This window comes from Priceomyces carsonii (genome assembly GCF_900007245.1).
Source record: "Priceomyces carsonii strain CBS4050 genome assembly, scaffold: Debaryomyces_carsonii_scaffold_3, whole genome shotgun sequence".
Classification (NCBI taxonomy): domain Eukaryota; kingdom Fungi; phylum Ascomycota; class Pichiomycetes; order Serinales; family Debaryomycetaceae; genus Priceomyces; species Priceomyces carsonii.
In genome coordinates, this window is record NW_026946676.1 from 1,278,161 (window position 1) to 1,296,188 (window position 18,028).

Below are 18,028 nucleotides of genomic sequence, written 5' to 3' on the forward strand. Positions count from 1 at the left end.
TGCCAACATCTACATCGTTACATCGTTACTTAGATTTATATTTTTATTACACTCATCTTTGCCTTCGTATAATCTCAGTCAGAGTTTTATAGAATATAATGACTTGCTTTCTATAAAGAACCGAACGACTTTTCTCATTACAATTCCATTTTAAATTCCTTCTCGTATACCTGTATATAAAATCTCATAACGCGTAAACATCTCAGGTATGAAGAAAGTTAGATTTTAGCTGCCTGGGTCGTAGTTGAATAGGCGGCATAACGTGAAAAATAATTGGTGCCACATTGATAGAGATGGCACCAACAGGTCGACAACATCTGTTGAACTATCTAAAGATAACGAATAATAAATTGTACGAGGATGTCTCCGAAGGGAAGCTCGTTGACAGGGCACTGCGACGGAAACAAGGTAACAACTATTCATTGAAAGATATGGTAGATAAAACAAGAGCTCCTATTGAAAGCTATATAAAAAAACTGGGAACTGATGTTGTCATAAATAATTCGAAAAGGCACTATTTAATTGTAAAGATAAAATATAATAAGGAAAAAGCTGGAGGAAAACGTTTATTAAGACTATCTTTGAATCAAACTGGAAAAGTTGTCAAACCTAAGGTTCCGTTAAAATCCAAACGATCCGAATCTAATGGATCAAAAACTATAGAAGATGATCTCGATTTAAGGGAGTTACCATATAGGGGTGTCTTAGGATTTCCTGAATGTATTATTAATGAAACTGAACCAACAAAACAAGATCGAGAGATTTTTAACCGATTTTTGAATGAAGGAAGCGTAAGAGTTAACAAAGAGCTTTTTCACTTAAATAGCGATGATTTAAGCTTTAGTAGTAGGGAATCTAGCCCGGTACCAACAATACAGAGATATCTAAAGTCACGAATAAAGAAGATACAGTTTCGAAATTACGAGATTGAGACCTGGTATACGGCTCCATATCCTGAGGAGTACTCACAGTCCTCTGTTCTTTACATTTGTGAATATTGTCTAAAGTATATGAATTGTTCGATGACATATGAGCGTCATCGTTTAAAAAACTGCAACTTAACGAACAACCATCCTCCGGGAATTGAAATATATAGGGATATATCAGCGAGAATTGCGGTTTGGGAAGTTGATGGACGCAAGAATATAAGTTACTGTCAAAATTTATGTTTATTAGCAAAGCTTTTTTTGAACTCAAAGACTTTGTATTATGACGTGGAGCCGTTTATATTTTATGTCTTAACAGAAATAGACGAACATGATCCCTCGAAGTATCATTTTGTTGGCTATTTCTCAAAGGAAAAATTAAACAACTCAGATTACAATGTATCTTGCATATTGACTTTGCCTATTTATCAACGAAAAGGATATGGTCATTTGTTAATAGATTTCAGCTATTTACTATCCAGAAATGAATTTAAATTTGGAACTCCAGAAAAACCTTTAAGTGACTTAGGTCTATTAAGTTACAAGAATTACTGGAAGGTAACTATTGCATATAAACTTAAAGAATTATATTCCAAGTATTGTGAAGGATCAGGTAAAAACTTCACAGTATCAATTGAAAACTTATCCAAGTTGACAGGGATGGTACCTTCGGATGTTGTAGTAGGACTAGAACAACTCGATTGTTTAATAAAAAACCCTAAGTCTAGCTCATATGGTATTGTTATCAAAACAAAAAAAATGAGCTCAGTAATAAAAAAATGGCAAGAAAAGAACCACACTAAATTAGACTATAGTAAGTTGCTTTGGAAGCCAATGTTGTTTGGACCATCCGGGGGAATCAACTCTGCGCCGACGCTTTTGACGCCTCTTCCGGCTGCTAATTCTCAAACTGAGTCCTCGAATGCTCCCGTTATACACAATTCTATTGCTCTGATAAAGGGCTTCTTAAAGGATGACATCAACAATCCATACAGTTTTGAAGAGGAAGCATACAAAGAGATTGAACTCTACAGTGATATGCATAATGAAAACGAGTCCCATGATTCAACAAGGACCACCGATGAAAACATCGATAACTATCTTATTTGTTATCCTGGTATTTCTATGGATCCAAAACGCAGCAGACGAGTACAAGCGGAGTCGGTTAAAATTGCCGGGGATCTGGGTGGAAAAGATATTACTCGTGATGAAAACGTATCTGAATTACTGTCCCTCAATGGCCACGAAGAAAGTTTTGAGGAAGATGACGACGAAGATGACGACGAAGATGACGATGACGATGGCGAAGAAGAAGAAGAAATTGATGACGAAGATGACGAAGATGAAGATGACGATGAGGATGTTAACATAGATGAGGACGAAATAGAGGACAATGAGGAAGAGGGAGAAGCTCTTGGCGATATGGACGAAGAGGACTCTGAATTTGATGAATATGAAGATACAGAAACGAATTTCGATAGCGTGAATCAGATCGAGGACAACTTAATTGTAGACTCGAAAAGAACAGGCCAGCGTATTGTCAATGATCATAATGGGAACGGAAAGGTCCAAGGAAATGGACAACCGAATGGTTCAAAGGGTGTTACAGGTATTTCTCGAGGAACTGATAATAGTCACATTAAATTATTTACAACGAGATCTAAATCAGCCAAATCTGAAGTTGAATCAGAAGGGCAACTGAAAAGGCCAACTAGGTCAAGTTCTCGCATACAGGAGTTAAGAACACCAGTAAAACAAATGGCTTCTATAACGCCAATTTCGAGAAGCTTAAGAAACAGAGATAAGGTAATATCACCATTGCGTAGCTCTCCGAGGTTAAAGAAATAATAAAAACATTTGCATTGAAAACTAGGTCTACACGTAAATTTAATATAAATTAATTACACATATAATAATACATCTATTAGCTTAGTCTAAACAAACTGTATCTTTTTGCCTTCCTAGCGCCTTTGCTAGCCGAATAAACGAAGACTGTTTTCGAAGACCAAGTCGATGAATTCTTCTATATCCTTTTCATCTTGGATGCCATATAGATGGCACATTATTTCAGCGACATATCCGACAAACACAGGCTCGTTCCTTGATTTGATCAAAGGGTGAGAAAATATCCCAACAGAGGTATTTAATTTTTTCGGTCCCTCTTTCTGCATCAAGCTATTTATAAATGAGAGATGCTTGTTGAAATTTTCTTTCTTGATGGATGGAAATGGCAAGAATTCATCCATTTTCACTTGAGGACTCCGACCTTGCTTTGCCGACAGCTGTTCTTTATTCCCACTGATTTGATTTCCATACTCAGGAGACTCTTCTGGTATCTCAGGATAGAATTTATTGGGATACGAAGTGATATACTTATATCCAGCATGACTCTTCCTAATTTCACACCAAGCTGCATCAGTTTCTATCATAAGCTTTTCCTTAGGAATAAGAGACGCCACTTTTAAATTTTCATCAGTCTTCAAAGAGCAACCATTTATTCCAATAAAAAAACCCAATTCAAGTAATCTTTCTAAATCCTCTTGGGTGCCTGTGAATGAATGCACAACGCCATTTCCTTTTTTGATTTCACCTCTGTCAATAAATGGTCCAATAATATCAATAAAATCCAGACAAGCGTTCCTCATATGCAAAAATAATGGAAGATTTTGGTTCTCAAGAGATCGGTATACTTCTAATTGCCTTTTAAACATTGAAATTTGTTGTTCTTTCGTGGAGTAGTGAAGTCTATCATAATCTAACCCTATTTCGCCAAATGCCTTTACATAACCACTTTTCTGACCAGATAAAGCCACTTTCTTCAAAATGGATAATTTCTCATCGATATTAGGTATTAAAGCGTTGGTATATTCATTTTTTTCTTCATCTTTGACAAAAAACTCTTGTGCTACCGTACATGGATGTACACCAACGGTCGATCCAAAAGAATTGCCATATCTTTCACACAACTCGAAATGCTCTTCACTTTCCTTGATTGTAGATGCAGTTATTAGAATCTTATCAACGTTGAAGCATTTTGCTCTTTGGATGACTTCATCTAGATCGGGATTATGCTTCGCTGTTGAAGAATTGTTATAATAACCTTGAAACATTGGATCAGAAAAATTAACTCCTATATCATAATATCTTGGTCTCCAAGAGCTCATTTTTGCTATTGTCATCCCTTTGAATCTTCCAAAAGGCTTTTTTAACATAGAGCTTTTTACTAGCGTATTGTTAAAGTTGACATTGATAAATGTCTTTTCCCCTTCGATATTCGTTTACGCAACATTTTTGCTATAGCAAATACTAAAAGAATGCTGAGTGAGTTGGATAAAGTACTAACGAAAGAGGAATTGGAACTAGCCAGAGAGAATGAGATCACAAGGATATTGGAATGCCACGCAGAAGATTTTTTTTCAATATTGGAAATAAACCCTTTAGAAATAGATGTAAATGCGTTGCAAAATGAAACCAAAAAGAAGTTTAGAAGGACATCATTACTCATTCATCCAGATAAAACATCCAATCCAAGAGCTCCTTTGGCATTCGATAGGCTCAAGAAGTCCGAACAAGTACTTTCAACACCATACCCATTGAGTAAGGCTGAAGAAGATCAGCTCGACACTAATGCTAAAACATTGGCCTCTGACAAGAGCAGATTACTTGATATATACCATGCAGCGAGGAAGCAGATTGAGGACACTTCCACTTCTTTAGAACATCGTGACACTGAAGGCATCTTATTAAGAAACAAAGTTTCTCAAATATTAACTAATGAACAGAGAGGAGCTGAGATTGAGAGAAATTTTCAACAGAGGCAATTGGCACAACAGAGAGCCGAATCTAAGAAGCTAGAAGAGGAGAAAAAGATCCTTAAGAAACTTGAGACTCAATGGGAAGATGATAGAGATAAAAGAGTGTCAAATTGGAGAAAGTACGCTAACAAGGTAGAGAAAAAGAGACCAAAGAAAAAAAACTCTAAAAAAGACAAATTATTGGTTTAATTAAAAAGAGGGAGCAGATCCATGAAACCTGAAATCTGTCCATACAGAATTTATTCATCAGAAGAAGATATCTTGGTGATATCTTGATGGCTGAGAATTTTGGTCTCGGATCGGATTTTCATAATTTTTCACAGATAAGTAGACTCAATAATTTTTATATTAACGAACATTCATTTATGTATACCTTCAAATGGCTGCTCGGGCTTAGAGGGATAAGCCCACTTATATGTCTTGTAGGCTGCTGCATATGTGTAACTAAATATACTCCCAAATGGCAGCCAGCTATATATTTTGCTTGTGGCTTTTTCTTTCGAAAATGTTTTAAAAGAGTTAAGAGAAGAAACCGTGATTCAGACGAACTAGGGCTCAGTGATAGCAATCTGGAGTCAGAAGAAGAGTCCGATGATGAAGGGATTGATATTGACTCTACACCTTTGAATGAGTTACCTGGACCAGTTAAGATGACGCTTATTGTCCGTCAGGACTTGAAAATGGGTAAAGGAAAGGTAGCTGCGCAATGTCTGCACGCCACCTTAGCCTTATATAAGAAAATCACAAATCCTAATAGTGAAGCTTACAATCCTGTAATGGCAAGAAGATGGGAAGAGGGGAATGGACAAGCTAAAATAACTTTACAAGTTCCAAATCAAGAAGAGATGGACACATTATTTGCTCAAGCAATATCGTTAGGAATTAATTCATACATCGTTCATGACGCTGGTAGAACCCAAATTGCAGCTGGAAGTGCAACAGTCTTAGGACTAGGACCTGCCCCTAATGTGGCTATAGATCAGATTACTAAAGATTTAAAGCTTTATTGATTCGTGATAAATTCTATCATAATTTACATACGAAGTGAAGTATATCGACTGTCAGCATACTTCGTTTAATATACGAATACGTCAACCATATATGCTATCGCCGGAAATTTATTTATCTTAATCTTCTCTGAATAGATTCGCTTACACTTAGAGGATTTACAGCGGAGCTAGCTCTTCTTTTCCTCCCCTTTTTTGATCCATGTATTGAATCATCGACATCAACTAGAACCTCGTCATCTTCATCTTCGCTAACTCCAATTCCCCCAATAACGTCATCTACCTCATCGTAAAAGTCAGGAACATCTAAACCAATTGAAGATTGTCTCCTTTTTCTATTCTCTCTTGATGTGGAGGACCTATGACCATTCCTAAGCTTTTCAAGATAATCTATCCGGGACCATATTTCTCCTTCAGTTCTTTGGGGAAGCAAAATTGATAATTCAGCAAAAGATAATTCTCTGTTCCTTCTGTTAATCAATAGCTCGTCCTCTTCCATAGACCATGGTATTTTGAACATGGGTTGTGAATTAGAAGACGAATTAGATCGTACGGATCGCACAGGCTGCACATTTTTACGCTTGGAAGGTTTCGGGGCATCACTCCTTTTGCTCTCTGCTTTTGAAGAATCTTCATCTTTCTTGACACTACTATGGGGTATAACGACGGATCCTGACCTTGAATAATAACCACCACTTCCAACAACACTTCCATTTCTCAAACTTGAGACATTGGAAGACGGTGGCAAAAGGCCAATGGGACCACTGATACTCGAATTTCGAGATGGCCCACTTACGCTGTTGCTACCAAATAAGATTGGAAGATGGGCTAAGGCATTGTTGTTCAGTTGATGATGTGGTATGTTCATTGATTTTGAAGGTAACGATGAAATTGATGCTCTTGTGAAACTTATTGAGCTTCTATCATCTTTTACTATTTGTATGATTGAATTTTGATGCATGTTATGAGTTTGACCGACATGATGATGATTATTCGGAGGGTTATTAATGTCTTGATGCGATGCCGAATTTCTCGGAGTTAATGTGTTCTGCGTTGTATGAGGATGATGTTGACTATAGCTCAGATCAATGGACATATCGCTATAATATCCTGCTCCACTATTCGAGTTGCGATGAGATTTAATATCAGATGGTTCTGATTTAGGGGATCTCTCAAAGTCTTTTTCTTTCGAATGATCATTTCCACTTGACGCATTCCCTCCTGATGACAGTGCACCTATATTTGAGGAGGCATTAAATCCAGGTCTGGGACTGGATATGTTAGAAGGGGTATTGGACAATGCGTTCAAATCTGCTAAAGCATTGCTTATATTATTGTCATAAGCAGTAAATGTAGCATTGCTTATTGGAGAGTAAGCAGATGCAAATCCCGTATGGCTATTCAAAGAGTCATACTTCTTTTCACCACTATTTCCTTTTCTTGGTCCCTTAGCTTCTGCTAATTTTCCAGCATTGTTGCCGACACCTGGCGATTTCTCAGGAAAAGTGGATGTAGACTTTGGAGGGTTCTTCAAGTTTCCAGATTTTAACCTACGCCATCTGAATTGACAAGCATTTGGTGTTCTGTTTGTAAAATGGCTTGCAATCTCTTTCCATCCAAGTTTTTGCTGGTCTTTAAGATGCATCAAGAGGATGTCATCTTGGGTGTCCCATGAGGTCGGCGTCCTCGAGAAGTTCTTTGACCCTGAGCTATTCGGTGTGCTTTCCCCTGATCTTTGATTAATTCCTTCTGATACACCTGCCATCCCTGCCTCTAAATTTATACTAGGCTCTACACTCATGCTTTTCAGTCCTTGACTTTACACATCAGTGATCGCCTTGAACCGTAATCTAAGATGATCATCGAAGTGACACCGACTGAGGTGGACCGTCAATAGGGTATGCAGGCGCGATCATGTGATCTATCGAATATTTAATTTATGACTATAGATAGATATTACAGCTTATCAGAGATAAGACGTTTACTGTTATCACTGTATTTATTATACGGAGCCAACTTTTTCTATCCAAAAGTTTTCTGCTTCAACTATTGTGTTGTTATTGGCCATCATTTTATTCATAGTTTCGATGTACTCCTCGTACGGATCACTGTCAAAAACAATTCCACCACCGGCTTGCAAAAAAGCAGTATTACTCTTGTATACCATCGTTCTTAAAGCTATACAGGTGTTCATAGATTTACCATCATAGCCCCAATTACCAACGGCACCGGCGTAGACACCACGTTTTTCTTTCTCCAATTCACCAATTAGTCCCATCGCCTTTACCTTAGGAGCCCCGCTAACAGTTCCTGCTGGAAAAATTGATCTGAAGGCGTCAAACCTAGTCTTATCTTTACGCAAGGTCCCACTAACTTCAGAGACCAAATGCATAACATGTGAAAACCTTTCAATTGTCAATAGTCTGTCTACTTTTGTTGAAGTGGGTTCGCACACTCTATTCACATCATTACGAGCCAAATCCACAAGCATAATATGTTCAGCTCGGTCCTTTAAACTAGATCTCAAAATCTGAGCATTTTCTTCATCTTCTTCCTTAGTCTTCCCTCTTTTTACTGTTCCGGCGATAGGATGAGTGACAATTTTATCATTTTCGTCTGATTTCACCAATAATTCTGGCGATGCTCCAATTATCTGAAAGTCGACTAGATCAATATAAAACAAGTAAGGAGACGGATTCACAGTACGTAAATGTGTATAGATGTTAAAGGGATGCAATGAAGTTGGACGTGCAACTCGTTGTGATGGCACTGCTTGAATGATGTCTCCCTTTAATATGTGATCTTTTAGTACACTGACATGATTCTCATAACCTTCTTGACCTATATTAGATGTAAACGTCTGGTTCTTCTTGATGGGGGGTTGATGAGGTTTTATTTCAGACTGAGGAATATCCGCTCTTAAAATTTTCTCCACTTCAAGTATTTCAGCAGCAGCTTTCTCGAAGTTAGCTTTGATATCGCCATTATTTGGAACTTGGACATTGTTCACAAGTTGGAATCTCTGGTACACATGGTCAAACACAACAATCAAATCGCAGAGCATTAATACTGCTTCAGGCACTTTTAACACATCTTTTAAGGGCCTTGCGGCAGTTGGTTCGAAATACTTAATACAATCATACGAGATATAACCTATAGCTCCACCTGATAATTTTGGAAGCCCAGGGAGCTCCATTTGCCTATAGTTTTTCAATTCATCTTCCAAGATCGTAATCGGATCAACGTTACAGAAGTCTTTTGTGAAAACGCTTTCGTCATCTCCAGTTTTAATAATCTTGCGTGGATTAATTCCAATAAACGAATATCTGTCTACTGTATCACCATTCAATGCTGATTCAAAAAGAAATGACGCCGACCTCTCATTATTATTTAGTTTTGCTAATTTCAAGTAGGCTTGATTAACTGTCAAATCTGTATTGGTCACATATTTAAAAATAGGATACAAGTTAGGAGCATCTTTCTTCGACTTTTGCTTCTCTAAAATAGAAGATAGATGCTCAAATGAAGGCTGAATCAGTGACTTTAAAGCAATATTAGTATTCTAATCTGTCATTGAGAGTATTTTTCATTATATACTTACAGACATATCCTATCTGATCTTACAATATAGTGACAGTTTCAGTAGGTTTTTTTTTTTTTTGTTTTTCATCGTTCTGATACCCGAGCTGAGTCACAAAAAAGCGACTGCATAGTATCATTTCGTCAGAGTTGATGCTTTCAACTTTTGAGATGTGCAAGTCGTAATTATAATAAGCTAAGAGATGTCGATTACACTAAGCCTCAATATGGATCAAGATGAGATCGCTTAGTGTTGATTCTATATTATTTATTATTTGCAATTAACATACACGACTAGATAGAAATGCTGTCAAGAGAGGGCCTAGATCAAATCTAGAGCATATCTTGCTAGTGGGGACAAGTGCTAGCAGTGCCTCCTCCGTCGTGTTAAATTTGTCACACTACCACAGTAGCTTTGTTAATCTATCTTTTATGTAAATTTATGGTTAGTGACGCGATAAAGCAAAAAAAATGAACACTGTCAGCCACTAATGTTTTCGTAAGATTGAGTACCCTGGACAAGAATTAATTACAATGTTCTAATAATGCCAAGTTAAGACTCGACATAGAAATTTAATAATAGGCATTTCCTAATGAGGTCAGGGGTAATTCGTGAACGTAGTCGTCGCGAACAATAGCGACGCACCAAATTCTTACAATTCTAATCTTCTTTTAGGATGAGCAAAGTATGAGCTTTGGCAATAATGTGCTCCTAATACTAAATTCGAGAGCCGTGTTCTTAAAGCTTAGTTTCTGGGATCATAAGCTCTGACTACTTATATCCAACGATCGCCATTAGGAAGTACTTCTGCAAATTCTAGTGTCTATTTATATAAACATATCGCAATGAACTAATTACTGTTAAATATAAATCACGAGAAATACATCGAGAAAACAACATATTTAATATTATGAAATCAGGCCATAACCATGCCTGCACCAACTATCATACAAGCACCAACCAATAAACATCTAGTGACCAAGTCAAAAGAATATTGAGGAGCGGCTCCTGATGACTTACCAGATCCAGATGATGAAGATCCAGATGAGCTAGAACCCGAAGAGCCACTGGTAGCAGTAGACTTCGAGTTAGTGATGTTTGTGTGCTTGGTGGTTTGTACTGATGCAGAAACACTTCCCATGCCTGAAGTACCGGCTGACTTAAGAAGAGCAGAACAGGACAGAGCAGTTGATGCCTTCTTTGAAGAAGCTGAACCATCAAAGTCACATGCACTCAGGGAAGAACCGTGCTTTTCATAGTACAAGTTCAAAACGAAGTTCAATCTAGCTTTGTCCGAACATGGAGAGTAAGCACCATATACACCTGAGGTACCATTACCTGTGATTCCGCTACAGTCAACTTTTTCGCAGACGTAGGAAAACAAGTCAGAGTAATCATCTGAGTCAACATCGCTGCTGACGACACAAGTAGCTGCTTCGCTCATACAATCACAAAGTTCCTTATTTGGAGTTGGGGGCAAATCAGTTGAGGCTTCCCAGTTTGAGGTACTAGTTGGACAAGAAGTGACAGTTGTTGATGCGTCTGAGGCAGTTGCGGATGATGGAGAGATCTTAAGAATTTCAGACTTATAGTTGCTGTAATCCTTCATTGTTGAGACAGAGTTGCCATCAACAGAAACCAAACCATAATCGTTATCTTCTTGGAAATACATGTACACAATACCACCAGACCAAACATCAGTCATTTCGCTGGAAAACAACGTACCAACTTCTTGAAACGTTCTGGTTCCCTTAGTATTACAACCATACTCTGAAAAGAAGATCGGAATACCTAAGTTTTTGTATTGTTCGGTGGCAGTTTCATAACCTGAAGCCTTGAAACTCGAAGAACCACACCATTCATACATGTTGATACCAAAAAAGTCAGCTCTCTCATCTTCGTCACCGCAAGCGAAATAGTCAGCCAATGAGTCTCTGATGTCCTGGTCATCATTCGCAGAGTAACCAACAGGAATTGCTCTGTAGTCCTGTGCTTTCATATAGGCCTTCATATCTCTGATAGCAGCCTTGACAAAAGCGGAAGCATCGGTATTAGTTTTGTTGTTACTGACTTCATTACCTGCAAAGAAACCTAAAACATTGGTGTAGTTTTGAAACAAATCGACGACACCAGCGTATCTGTTGTACAATTCAACGGTCCATTGAGGATCATTTCTATTAATAGATAAGTCGGGTTCGGATAAATCAGCAATCACATAGATACCAGCATCTTGCAACATAGACATACAGTCAGAGTGGTCTAACGAAACGTTAAGAGCATACACTCTAATGACATTAGTGTCAACTGCCTGCAAATAAGGAATATCTCTCTTACATGCGTCGGCATCAGATAAAGGATCACTGAATGAACTATCAGTAGCATTTGTAACATCCTGTTGGTAAGCAATACCTTTGACGTAGAACTGAGAACCGTTGTTCTTGTAGAAAAACTTGTTACCCACTACTTCAATCTCCGGCAAATCGTCGGCCTTGGCGGACGACATCAACGTCGATAAGACAAGTAACCCGCTAGCCAAGAAGGATCTGAATAACATTGTAGACTAGTAGTTTGATTTTGTCCCTTCTAGCGATAGATTAAGATAGCAACTGAACTTAAATTCAAACTCAACGAGCGGATTGGTGTTATATAACTCTTCCTAAATCTACGAGCCTAACAAAGTAAGCGGTAATTTGAAAGGACTAAAGACGAGATCACAATATATATGATTTGTTTCCCCCGAGGGTTCTGCATAGTTACGCATGAGAAATAAAAAATGTCGACAAAGAAAGCCAAAACAAATTCCAAATTAAGCAAAAATTGGACAGCCCGATAAACGAGACAAATGGCGCTTTCGCGCGCCTTAGACGCACTTCAATATTGACACCGCCACTGTGAAATCTATTAGATTCCTATGGAGACATTTCATTTGCTTAACAATACTCTAAGCGATAGACCAATAGCATATGCTAAGGGGCTGTACAAGAGCATAGCAGCTCGTCTTAAGCTTAATGATTGTAATATGCGGTAATTTTAGTTCCCCAAAATACCAGTTACTATTTACACCGATCCGATGAGGTAACAATGCGACATGGACATTTACTATACCGCGAAAAGTGTCAACACCGGTAAACAGAAGAACCGGAAAGGAGTGCGCGGCCGCAGATATAAACCGAAAGTTTAAGTGGCCGATCGTAAAAAGATGAGACCGCTGATTACTTAGTGCAAGAAGGCTTAATAGAGTTGTAGACATTTGTATTGGTGGAAAGGAAAACGTGTTTGTCATTAGTAAAACTCATGATAAAGAGTCGGAATTTCCAGAGAAGTCGTATGGGGGCAGTGGTAAGAGACGGTTCTTAATTAATTACACACGCTCAGCCTGCGAGAGGAGGCGTTAGTTAGGTAGTATAGACCTATATTGGAAATATGTCAAGTTGAGCGCGTTCAAGGGCCCTGACGGCGCAGAGTTTCCAAGTAAATTGTTTCGTGACAGAAGTACAAGCTTAATTTTAGAATACGAAAAGCTGAAAGATGTTGTCTGAGTACATTGCCTGGATAGCGGATGCTTGGAAGTTCACGGCCCGATACAGGAACAGTAATTCGCAACAGGGCTGAAAATTTCTTACGAGAGATTGTTCATAGCCGGCGCAGTTCCTTCAAACATTTACTCAGATGTTCGGATTAAACCAAAGTATACACAGGGAGAAAAGAGCTCGTACGAGGATGCAAAATTAAAAATTCGACCGTTACGTTAGAATTATTTCTCATAGATGAAAATGAGGAGATAAATAGGAAATGAGATGACTCTGCTATTTTTATCATGAACGCGGTCACGGATGAAAGTTTTCCGACATTTCGAAAGAAGAGAAGTCGCTACTCAAGGCCCTAATAAATGAAATATTTGTTAGTTGACTCTCCCCAGGTCGACCATAATAATCCAAATGAAATGAGTTCGTTTGGCCTATAGATAGTACTGAGTCTAACTTCATTGTATCACAATTGAGAAACAATGTTTTACCAATCTCGTGCCTTTTTTGGCCCTAGATTTTTGTAGTCGTCATTGTGCAACAACAATTTTCTGGGGGAAGTCGAGCAAAATGATTTTTCGCCGCTCTTTCTCCGCTAAGTTGTTGAATCTTTTCTTTAGTTAGCTTTATCATGTCAGACAGTGAGAAGATATTGAACGATGTGTCAGAGATAGAGGAGACCGGTTACATAGAGGCTTATGTGAGGTTTAATGATGATTTCGATAGAGATTATTGCTTCCTGTTCAAGACCAGTGATACCTTTCGTGATGTCCTTAAGATTTTTAAAACTTTGCCAATGTCTTTGAGGCCCAATGTTTTCTATAATTTAATACCGGTTGCATTCAATGTTTCTACTAGTCCAGGATATTTAACAGACAGTGGTACAGTGCTATTTGATTATCAAGTTACAAAAGAGCAATTTTTGAAAAAAGTTGATCTTGATGATAAAATTTCGGATAAAATCTGGCCAGGTCAATTGATAGTACCAGTTTGGCAATATGATTACTTTTCGTTCTATTCTTTTATAACATTTTTAATTGTTTGGCTTTACACGGATTTACCAGATTCAATTTCTCCTACTCCAGGAATTTGTTTGACGAACCAAATCTCAAAAATTGCTAGTAAGATTGCCGGACACTTCCACTACGACCATATTTCACAACTTCTAGTTGCAGATCTTTATGATCCTGTACCAATTATGCAGCAAGTACTTTTCTTTGGGTTTCATTTTATTAAAGTTTTGGCCATTTTAGCTTATGTTAATACCGGTGCTTTCAATCCTATGAAAGTGATCAAGTTTCTTGGAGAAAAGGTCAAGACTGGTATCACAAAAGAGGAACTTCTTGAAATTGGTTGGACTGGGTCTAAGAGAGCACCTCCTGACGAGTACAGGGCGTTTTATAAAAAGGCAAAGATTGAAGAGGCTGGTGGAGTTCTTTACGCTCATCAACATGGAATTCTTGAAAATTTGAAGCATATTGGAGTTTTCTTAGGCAAGGGTGAGGGATATAACACTCCATTGGATGAAAAATCCACTTTAAAAGACTTGTTGGATGAGACCAAACCTAAATTCACTCTTAATTATCAATATTTTGCAGCTTTAGGACAGCTGCTTATTGATTACACTGAACAAGATGGAGTTGACGTAGAAAAAGAAGTTAAGAGGTACAGAACCTTTGGAATGTTAAACCCTGGCCCTGTTATTACTAAAATTGTCGAAAAGAGAAAGAAGTATGGTGATACTAGCTTACTTGATTTGTTGTAATTTTCTCATATATGAGCTTAGATATTAACGGATAGGAATGTTCTTAAACATTAGTAAATCTGATAATGCAAGATTTCTTCTATCATTGATCGACCTTAGTTATTATTATGTAATTTCTTGAATAAAAACTCGATTCTTTTATTCTTTCATTAAAATAATCTAGAGATGCTAGTTTGATTGTTCTATTTTTTTCTATATAATTATTTCAAGCGTCATCTTGGAACGTGGCTCTACATCCCCCTTACCAATCCAATTTCTAATCCTAGTAGTGATTTGTCGTTCATGACTAAATATTGAATGTCGTGTTTGTCGAGATCAATTCACGTGCCGTCGTTCAATCTAAAAATTTTTCAGTCGTATAAATCATATGGGCAAAAGAATATAAATCCACAGTATCTGCAATAATAAGTAAGAAATATTTTTTTAATCCCTGTTTTGAAACAAACAAATTAGAAATCAAAAATAGTGATAGATAGCAAGAAATGGTTCAATCATCTGTCTTAGGTTTCCCCCGTATCGGTGGACAAAGAGAATTGAAGAAGGTCACTGAATCTTACTGGCAAGGTAAGGTATCTGTTGAAGACTTGTTGAACAAGGGTAAAGAATTGAGAGCCCACAACTGGAAGTTACAAAAGGAATCTGGTGTCGACATCATTCCATCTAATGACTTCTCTTTCTATGATCAAGTTTTAGACTTGTCATTATTGTTCAATGTTATTCCAGACAGATACACAAAGTTCGGTTTGGCTCCAATTGATGTATTGTTTGCTATGGGCAGAGGTTTGCAAAGAAAAGCCACTGACTCCACCCCAGCTGTTGACGTTACTGCCTTGGAGATGGTCAAATGGTTTGATTCTAACTACCATTACGTTAGACCTACTGTCTCTCACTCCACTGAGTTCAAGTTAAACTCCGATGCCGGATTAAAACCAGTTGACGAATATAACGAAGCAAAGGCTTTAGGTATTGAAACTAGACCAGTAATTTTGGGTCCAATTTCTTACTTGTACTTAGGTAAGTCGGACAAGGATTCTTTGGATTTGGAGCCAATCAGCTTGCTAGAAAAGCTTGTTCCAGTTTACAAAGAATTATTGTCTAAATTATATGCTGCCGGTGCTAAAGAAGTTCAAATCGATGAGCCTATCTTAGTTTTGGATTTGCCAGAATCAATTCAATCCAAATACAAAGCTACTTATGAAGCTTTGGTTGGTGATAAATTACCAAAGATTGTCTTAACTACTTATTTTGGTGATGTAAGACCAAATCTCTCAGCTCTCAAAGGATTACCCGTTTCTGGATTCCACTTTGACTTTGTCAGAGTTCCTGAACAGTTCGATGAAGTTGTTTCAGTCGTTGGTGATGATCAAACCTTATCAGTTGGTATCGTTGATGGTAGAAACATTTGGAAAACTGACTTTTCAAAAGCTTCTGCATTCGTTAACAAGGCCGTGTCCAAGTTGGGTAAGGACAGAGTAATTGTTTCTACATCCTCCTCCTTGTTACACACTCCTGTTGACTTGAACAATGAGAAGAAGTTAGACGCAGTTATTAAAGATTGGTTCTCCTTTGCTACTCAAAAGTTGGACGAAGTTGTAACCATTGCCAAGAATGTATCTGGAGAAGATGTTTCTCAGCAATTGGCTGCTAACAGTGCTTCCATTAAGTCAAGAAAAGAATCATCAATCACCACAAATCCAAAGGTTCAAGAAAGATTAGCTACCATCAATGAATCTTTGTCCACTAGAAAGGTTCCATTCCCAGAAAGATTAGCAGCTCAGAAGAAAAAATACAACTTGCCATTGTTCCCAACCACTACTATTGGTTCTTTCCCTCAAACAAAGGATATCAGAATCAACAGAAACAAGTTTGCTAAGGGTGAATTATCAGCAGCTGACTACGAAGCATTTATCAACAAGGAGATTGAAACTGTTGTTAGATTCCAAGAAGAAATTGGTTTGGATGTTTTAGTCCATGGTGAACCAGAAAGAAATGATATGGTTCAATATTTCGGTGAGCAATTGGATGGTTTTGCCTTCACTACTAATGGATGGGTTCAATCTTACGGTTCCAGATATGTCAGACCACCAATTGTTGTTGGTGATGTCTCTAGACCAAAGGCAATGACTGTAAAGGAATCAGTCTACGCCCAATCTATCACCAAGAAACCAATGAAAGGTATGTTGACCGGACCTGTCACATGTTTAAGGTGGTCTTTCCCAAGAGACGATGTTTCCCAAAAGGTTCAAGCTTTAGAATTAGGTTTGGCTTTGAGAGATGAAGTCCAAGACTTAGAAAAGGCTGGTATCACTGTCATTCAAGTCGATGAGCCTGCTATTAGAGAAGGTTTGCCATTGAGAGCTGGTAAAGAGAGATCTGATTACTTGAACTGGGCCGCCCAATCTTTCAGGGTTGCCACCTCAGGTGTCGAGAACTCAACTCAGATCCACTCCCACTTCTGTTACTCAGATTTGGATCCAAACCACATTAAGGCTTTAGATGCTGACGTTGTTTCGATTGAATTCTCCAAGAAGGACGATCCAAACTACATCCAAGAGTTTTCCAACTATCCTAACCATATCGGTTTAGGTTTGTTCGATATCCACTCTCCAAGAATCCCATCCAAGGAAGAGTTCATCAACAGAATTGAAGAAATTTTGAAAGTGTACCCAGCTAACAAATTCTGGGTTAACCCTGATTGTGGTTTAAAGACCAGAGGCTGGGAAGAAGTTAGAGCATCTTTGACCAATATGGTTGAAGCTGCCAAGTACTTCCGTGCTAAGAACTAAATGTCTTTGTATGTTTAAAAAATTTTAGGACCCCTGAAGTTCGGTCTGCATTATTCAATTCTTCATATTGTTGATGCTGTGTCCTGTGATTACATTTATTCAACATTAATGTAATTTATCTATCGTGATAGTCCAATGAAAGTTTTCATTGAAATTATCATTTCATTGTTTTATTTTATGTACTTTTTTTCTATAGTATTTTTGTTTTATTGGAAGGAAGTCTAAACTTCCTTCCTGGGGTATAAAATTTGGGATTTCAACATCGGTTAAATATAAAAAGTAATCTTTATTATTCGCTTTTTGTTGTAGGCTATTAAATATGTATTTTAGTTTTTGGGTTCGTGATATTGGGTCAAAGTCGAGGAAATTAAAATTGCCATCTAAATGATAATAAAAAAGATATTAAAGAAAGAGGTAATTAAATTATGTCAGACCAGGAGCATTTAATTGACCAATTCGTCAGCGTAACGAATGCGTCGAAGTATTTGGCTGAACAATATTTACAGAGAAACAAGGGGGATTTGATGAACGCAATTGAGGATTATTATGCTAATAAACCGCTGCCAACAGCTCCAACAGCATCGAGTCTGAAACCTACGGCTAAAAAGTAAGTATCATTGATAAC

At 37.8% G+C, this 18,028-nt stretch overlaps 10 protein-coding genes across 10 annotated transcripts; 6 read left to right on the forward strand and 4 right to left on the reverse strand.

The window, feature by feature from the left end:
• Nucleotides 1-293: 293 nt before the first annotated feature.
• On the forward strand, nucleotides 294-2,774 carry SAS3 (Sas3p; the record flags this gene model as incomplete). The annotated part of the gene is made up of 1 exon (XM_062953123.1): nucleotides 294-2,774. One exon carries the CDS (start codon nucleotides 294-296, stop codon nucleotides 2,772-2,774), a length of 2,481 nt encoding a protein of 826 aa, XP_062809956.1.
• Nucleotides 2,775-2,899: 125 nt separating this feature from the next.
• PRCAT00003214001 (3'-5'-exodeoxyribonuclease) lies at nucleotides 2,900-4,138 on the reverse strand (the record flags this gene model as incomplete). Its single annotated transcript, XM_062953124.1, has 1 exon — nucleotides 2,900-4,138. One exon carries the CDS (start codon nucleotides 4,136-4,138, stop codon nucleotides 2,900-2,902), a length of 1,239 nt encoding a protein of 412 aa, XP_062809957.1.
• Nucleotides 4,139-4,240: 102 nt separating this feature from the next.
• PRCAT00003215001 (uncharacterized protein) lies at nucleotides 4,241-4,930 on the forward strand (the record flags this gene model as incomplete). Its single annotated transcript, XM_062953125.1, has 1 exon — nucleotides 4,241-4,930. One exon carries the CDS (start codon nucleotides 4,241-4,243, stop codon nucleotides 4,928-4,930), a length of 690 nt encoding a protein of 229 aa, XP_062809958.1.
• Nucleotides 4,931-5,016: 86 nt separating this feature from the next.
• PRCAT00003216001 (aminoacyl-tRNA hydrolase) lies at nucleotides 5,017-5,751 on the forward strand (the record flags this gene model as incomplete). The annotated part of the gene is made up of 1 exon (XM_062953126.1): nucleotides 5,017-5,751. One exon carries the CDS (start codon nucleotides 5,017-5,019, stop codon nucleotides 5,749-5,751), a length of 735 nt encoding a protein of 244 aa, XP_062809959.1.
• A 112-nt stretch (nucleotides 5,752-5,863) lies between these two features.
• Nucleotides 5,864-7,549, reverse strand: DOT6 (Dot6p; the record flags this gene model as incomplete). The annotated part of the gene is made up of 1 exon (XM_062953127.1): nucleotides 5,864-7,549. One exon carries the CDS (start codon nucleotides 7,547-7,549, stop codon nucleotides 5,864-5,866), a length of 1,686 nt encoding a protein of 561 aa, XP_062809960.1.
• Nucleotides 7,550-7,750: 201 nt separating this feature from the next.
• Nucleotides 7,751-9,355, reverse strand: TRP2 (anthranilate synthase; the record flags this gene model as incomplete). The annotated part of the gene is made up of 2 exons (XM_062953128.1): nucleotides 7,751-9,310; nucleotides 9,350-9,355. 2 exons carry the CDS (start codon nucleotides 9,353-9,355, stop codon nucleotides 7,751-7,753), a joined length of 1,566 nt encoding a protein of 521 aa, XP_062809961.1.
• Nucleotides 9,356-10,244: 889 nt separating this feature from the next.
• PHR2 (1,3-beta-glucanosyltransferase) lies at nucleotides 10,245-11,882 on the reverse strand (the record flags this gene model as incomplete). The annotated part of the gene is made up of 1 exon (XM_062953129.1): nucleotides 10,245-11,882. The coding sequence occupies one exon, from the start codon at nucleotides 11,880-11,882 to the stop codon at nucleotides 10,245-10,247; it is 1,638 nt and encodes a 545-aa protein (XP_062809962.1).
• Nucleotides 11,883-13,483: 1,601 nt separating this feature from the next.
• Nucleotides 13,484-14,617, forward strand: PRCAT00003221001 (uncharacterized protein; the record flags this gene model as incomplete). The annotated part of the gene is made up of 1 exon (XM_062953130.1): nucleotides 13,484-14,617. One exon carries the CDS (start codon nucleotides 13,484-13,486, stop codon nucleotides 14,615-14,617), a length of 1,134 nt encoding a protein of 377 aa, XP_062809963.1.
• A 482-nt stretch (nucleotides 14,618-15,099) lies between these two features.
• Nucleotides 15,100-17,403, forward strand: MET6 (5-methyltetrahydropteroyltriglutamate-homocysteine S-methyltransferase; the record flags this gene model as incomplete). The annotated part of the gene is made up of 1 exon (XM_062953131.1): nucleotides 15,100-17,403. One exon carries the CDS (start codon nucleotides 15,100-15,102, stop codon nucleotides 17,401-17,403), a length of 2,304 nt encoding a protein of 767 aa, XP_062809964.1.
• Nucleotides 17,404-17,828: 425 nt separating this feature from the next.
• PRCAT00003223001 (ubiquitin-associated-like domain-containing protein) lies at nucleotides 17,829-18,014 on the forward strand (the record flags this gene model as incomplete). Its single annotated transcript, XM_062953132.1, has 1 exon — nucleotides 17,829-18,014. The coding sequence occupies one exon, from the start codon at nucleotides 17,829-17,831 to the stop codon at nucleotides 18,012-18,014; it is 186 nt and encodes a 61-aa protein (XP_062809965.1).
• Nucleotides 18,015-18,028: the final 14 nt, after the last annotated feature.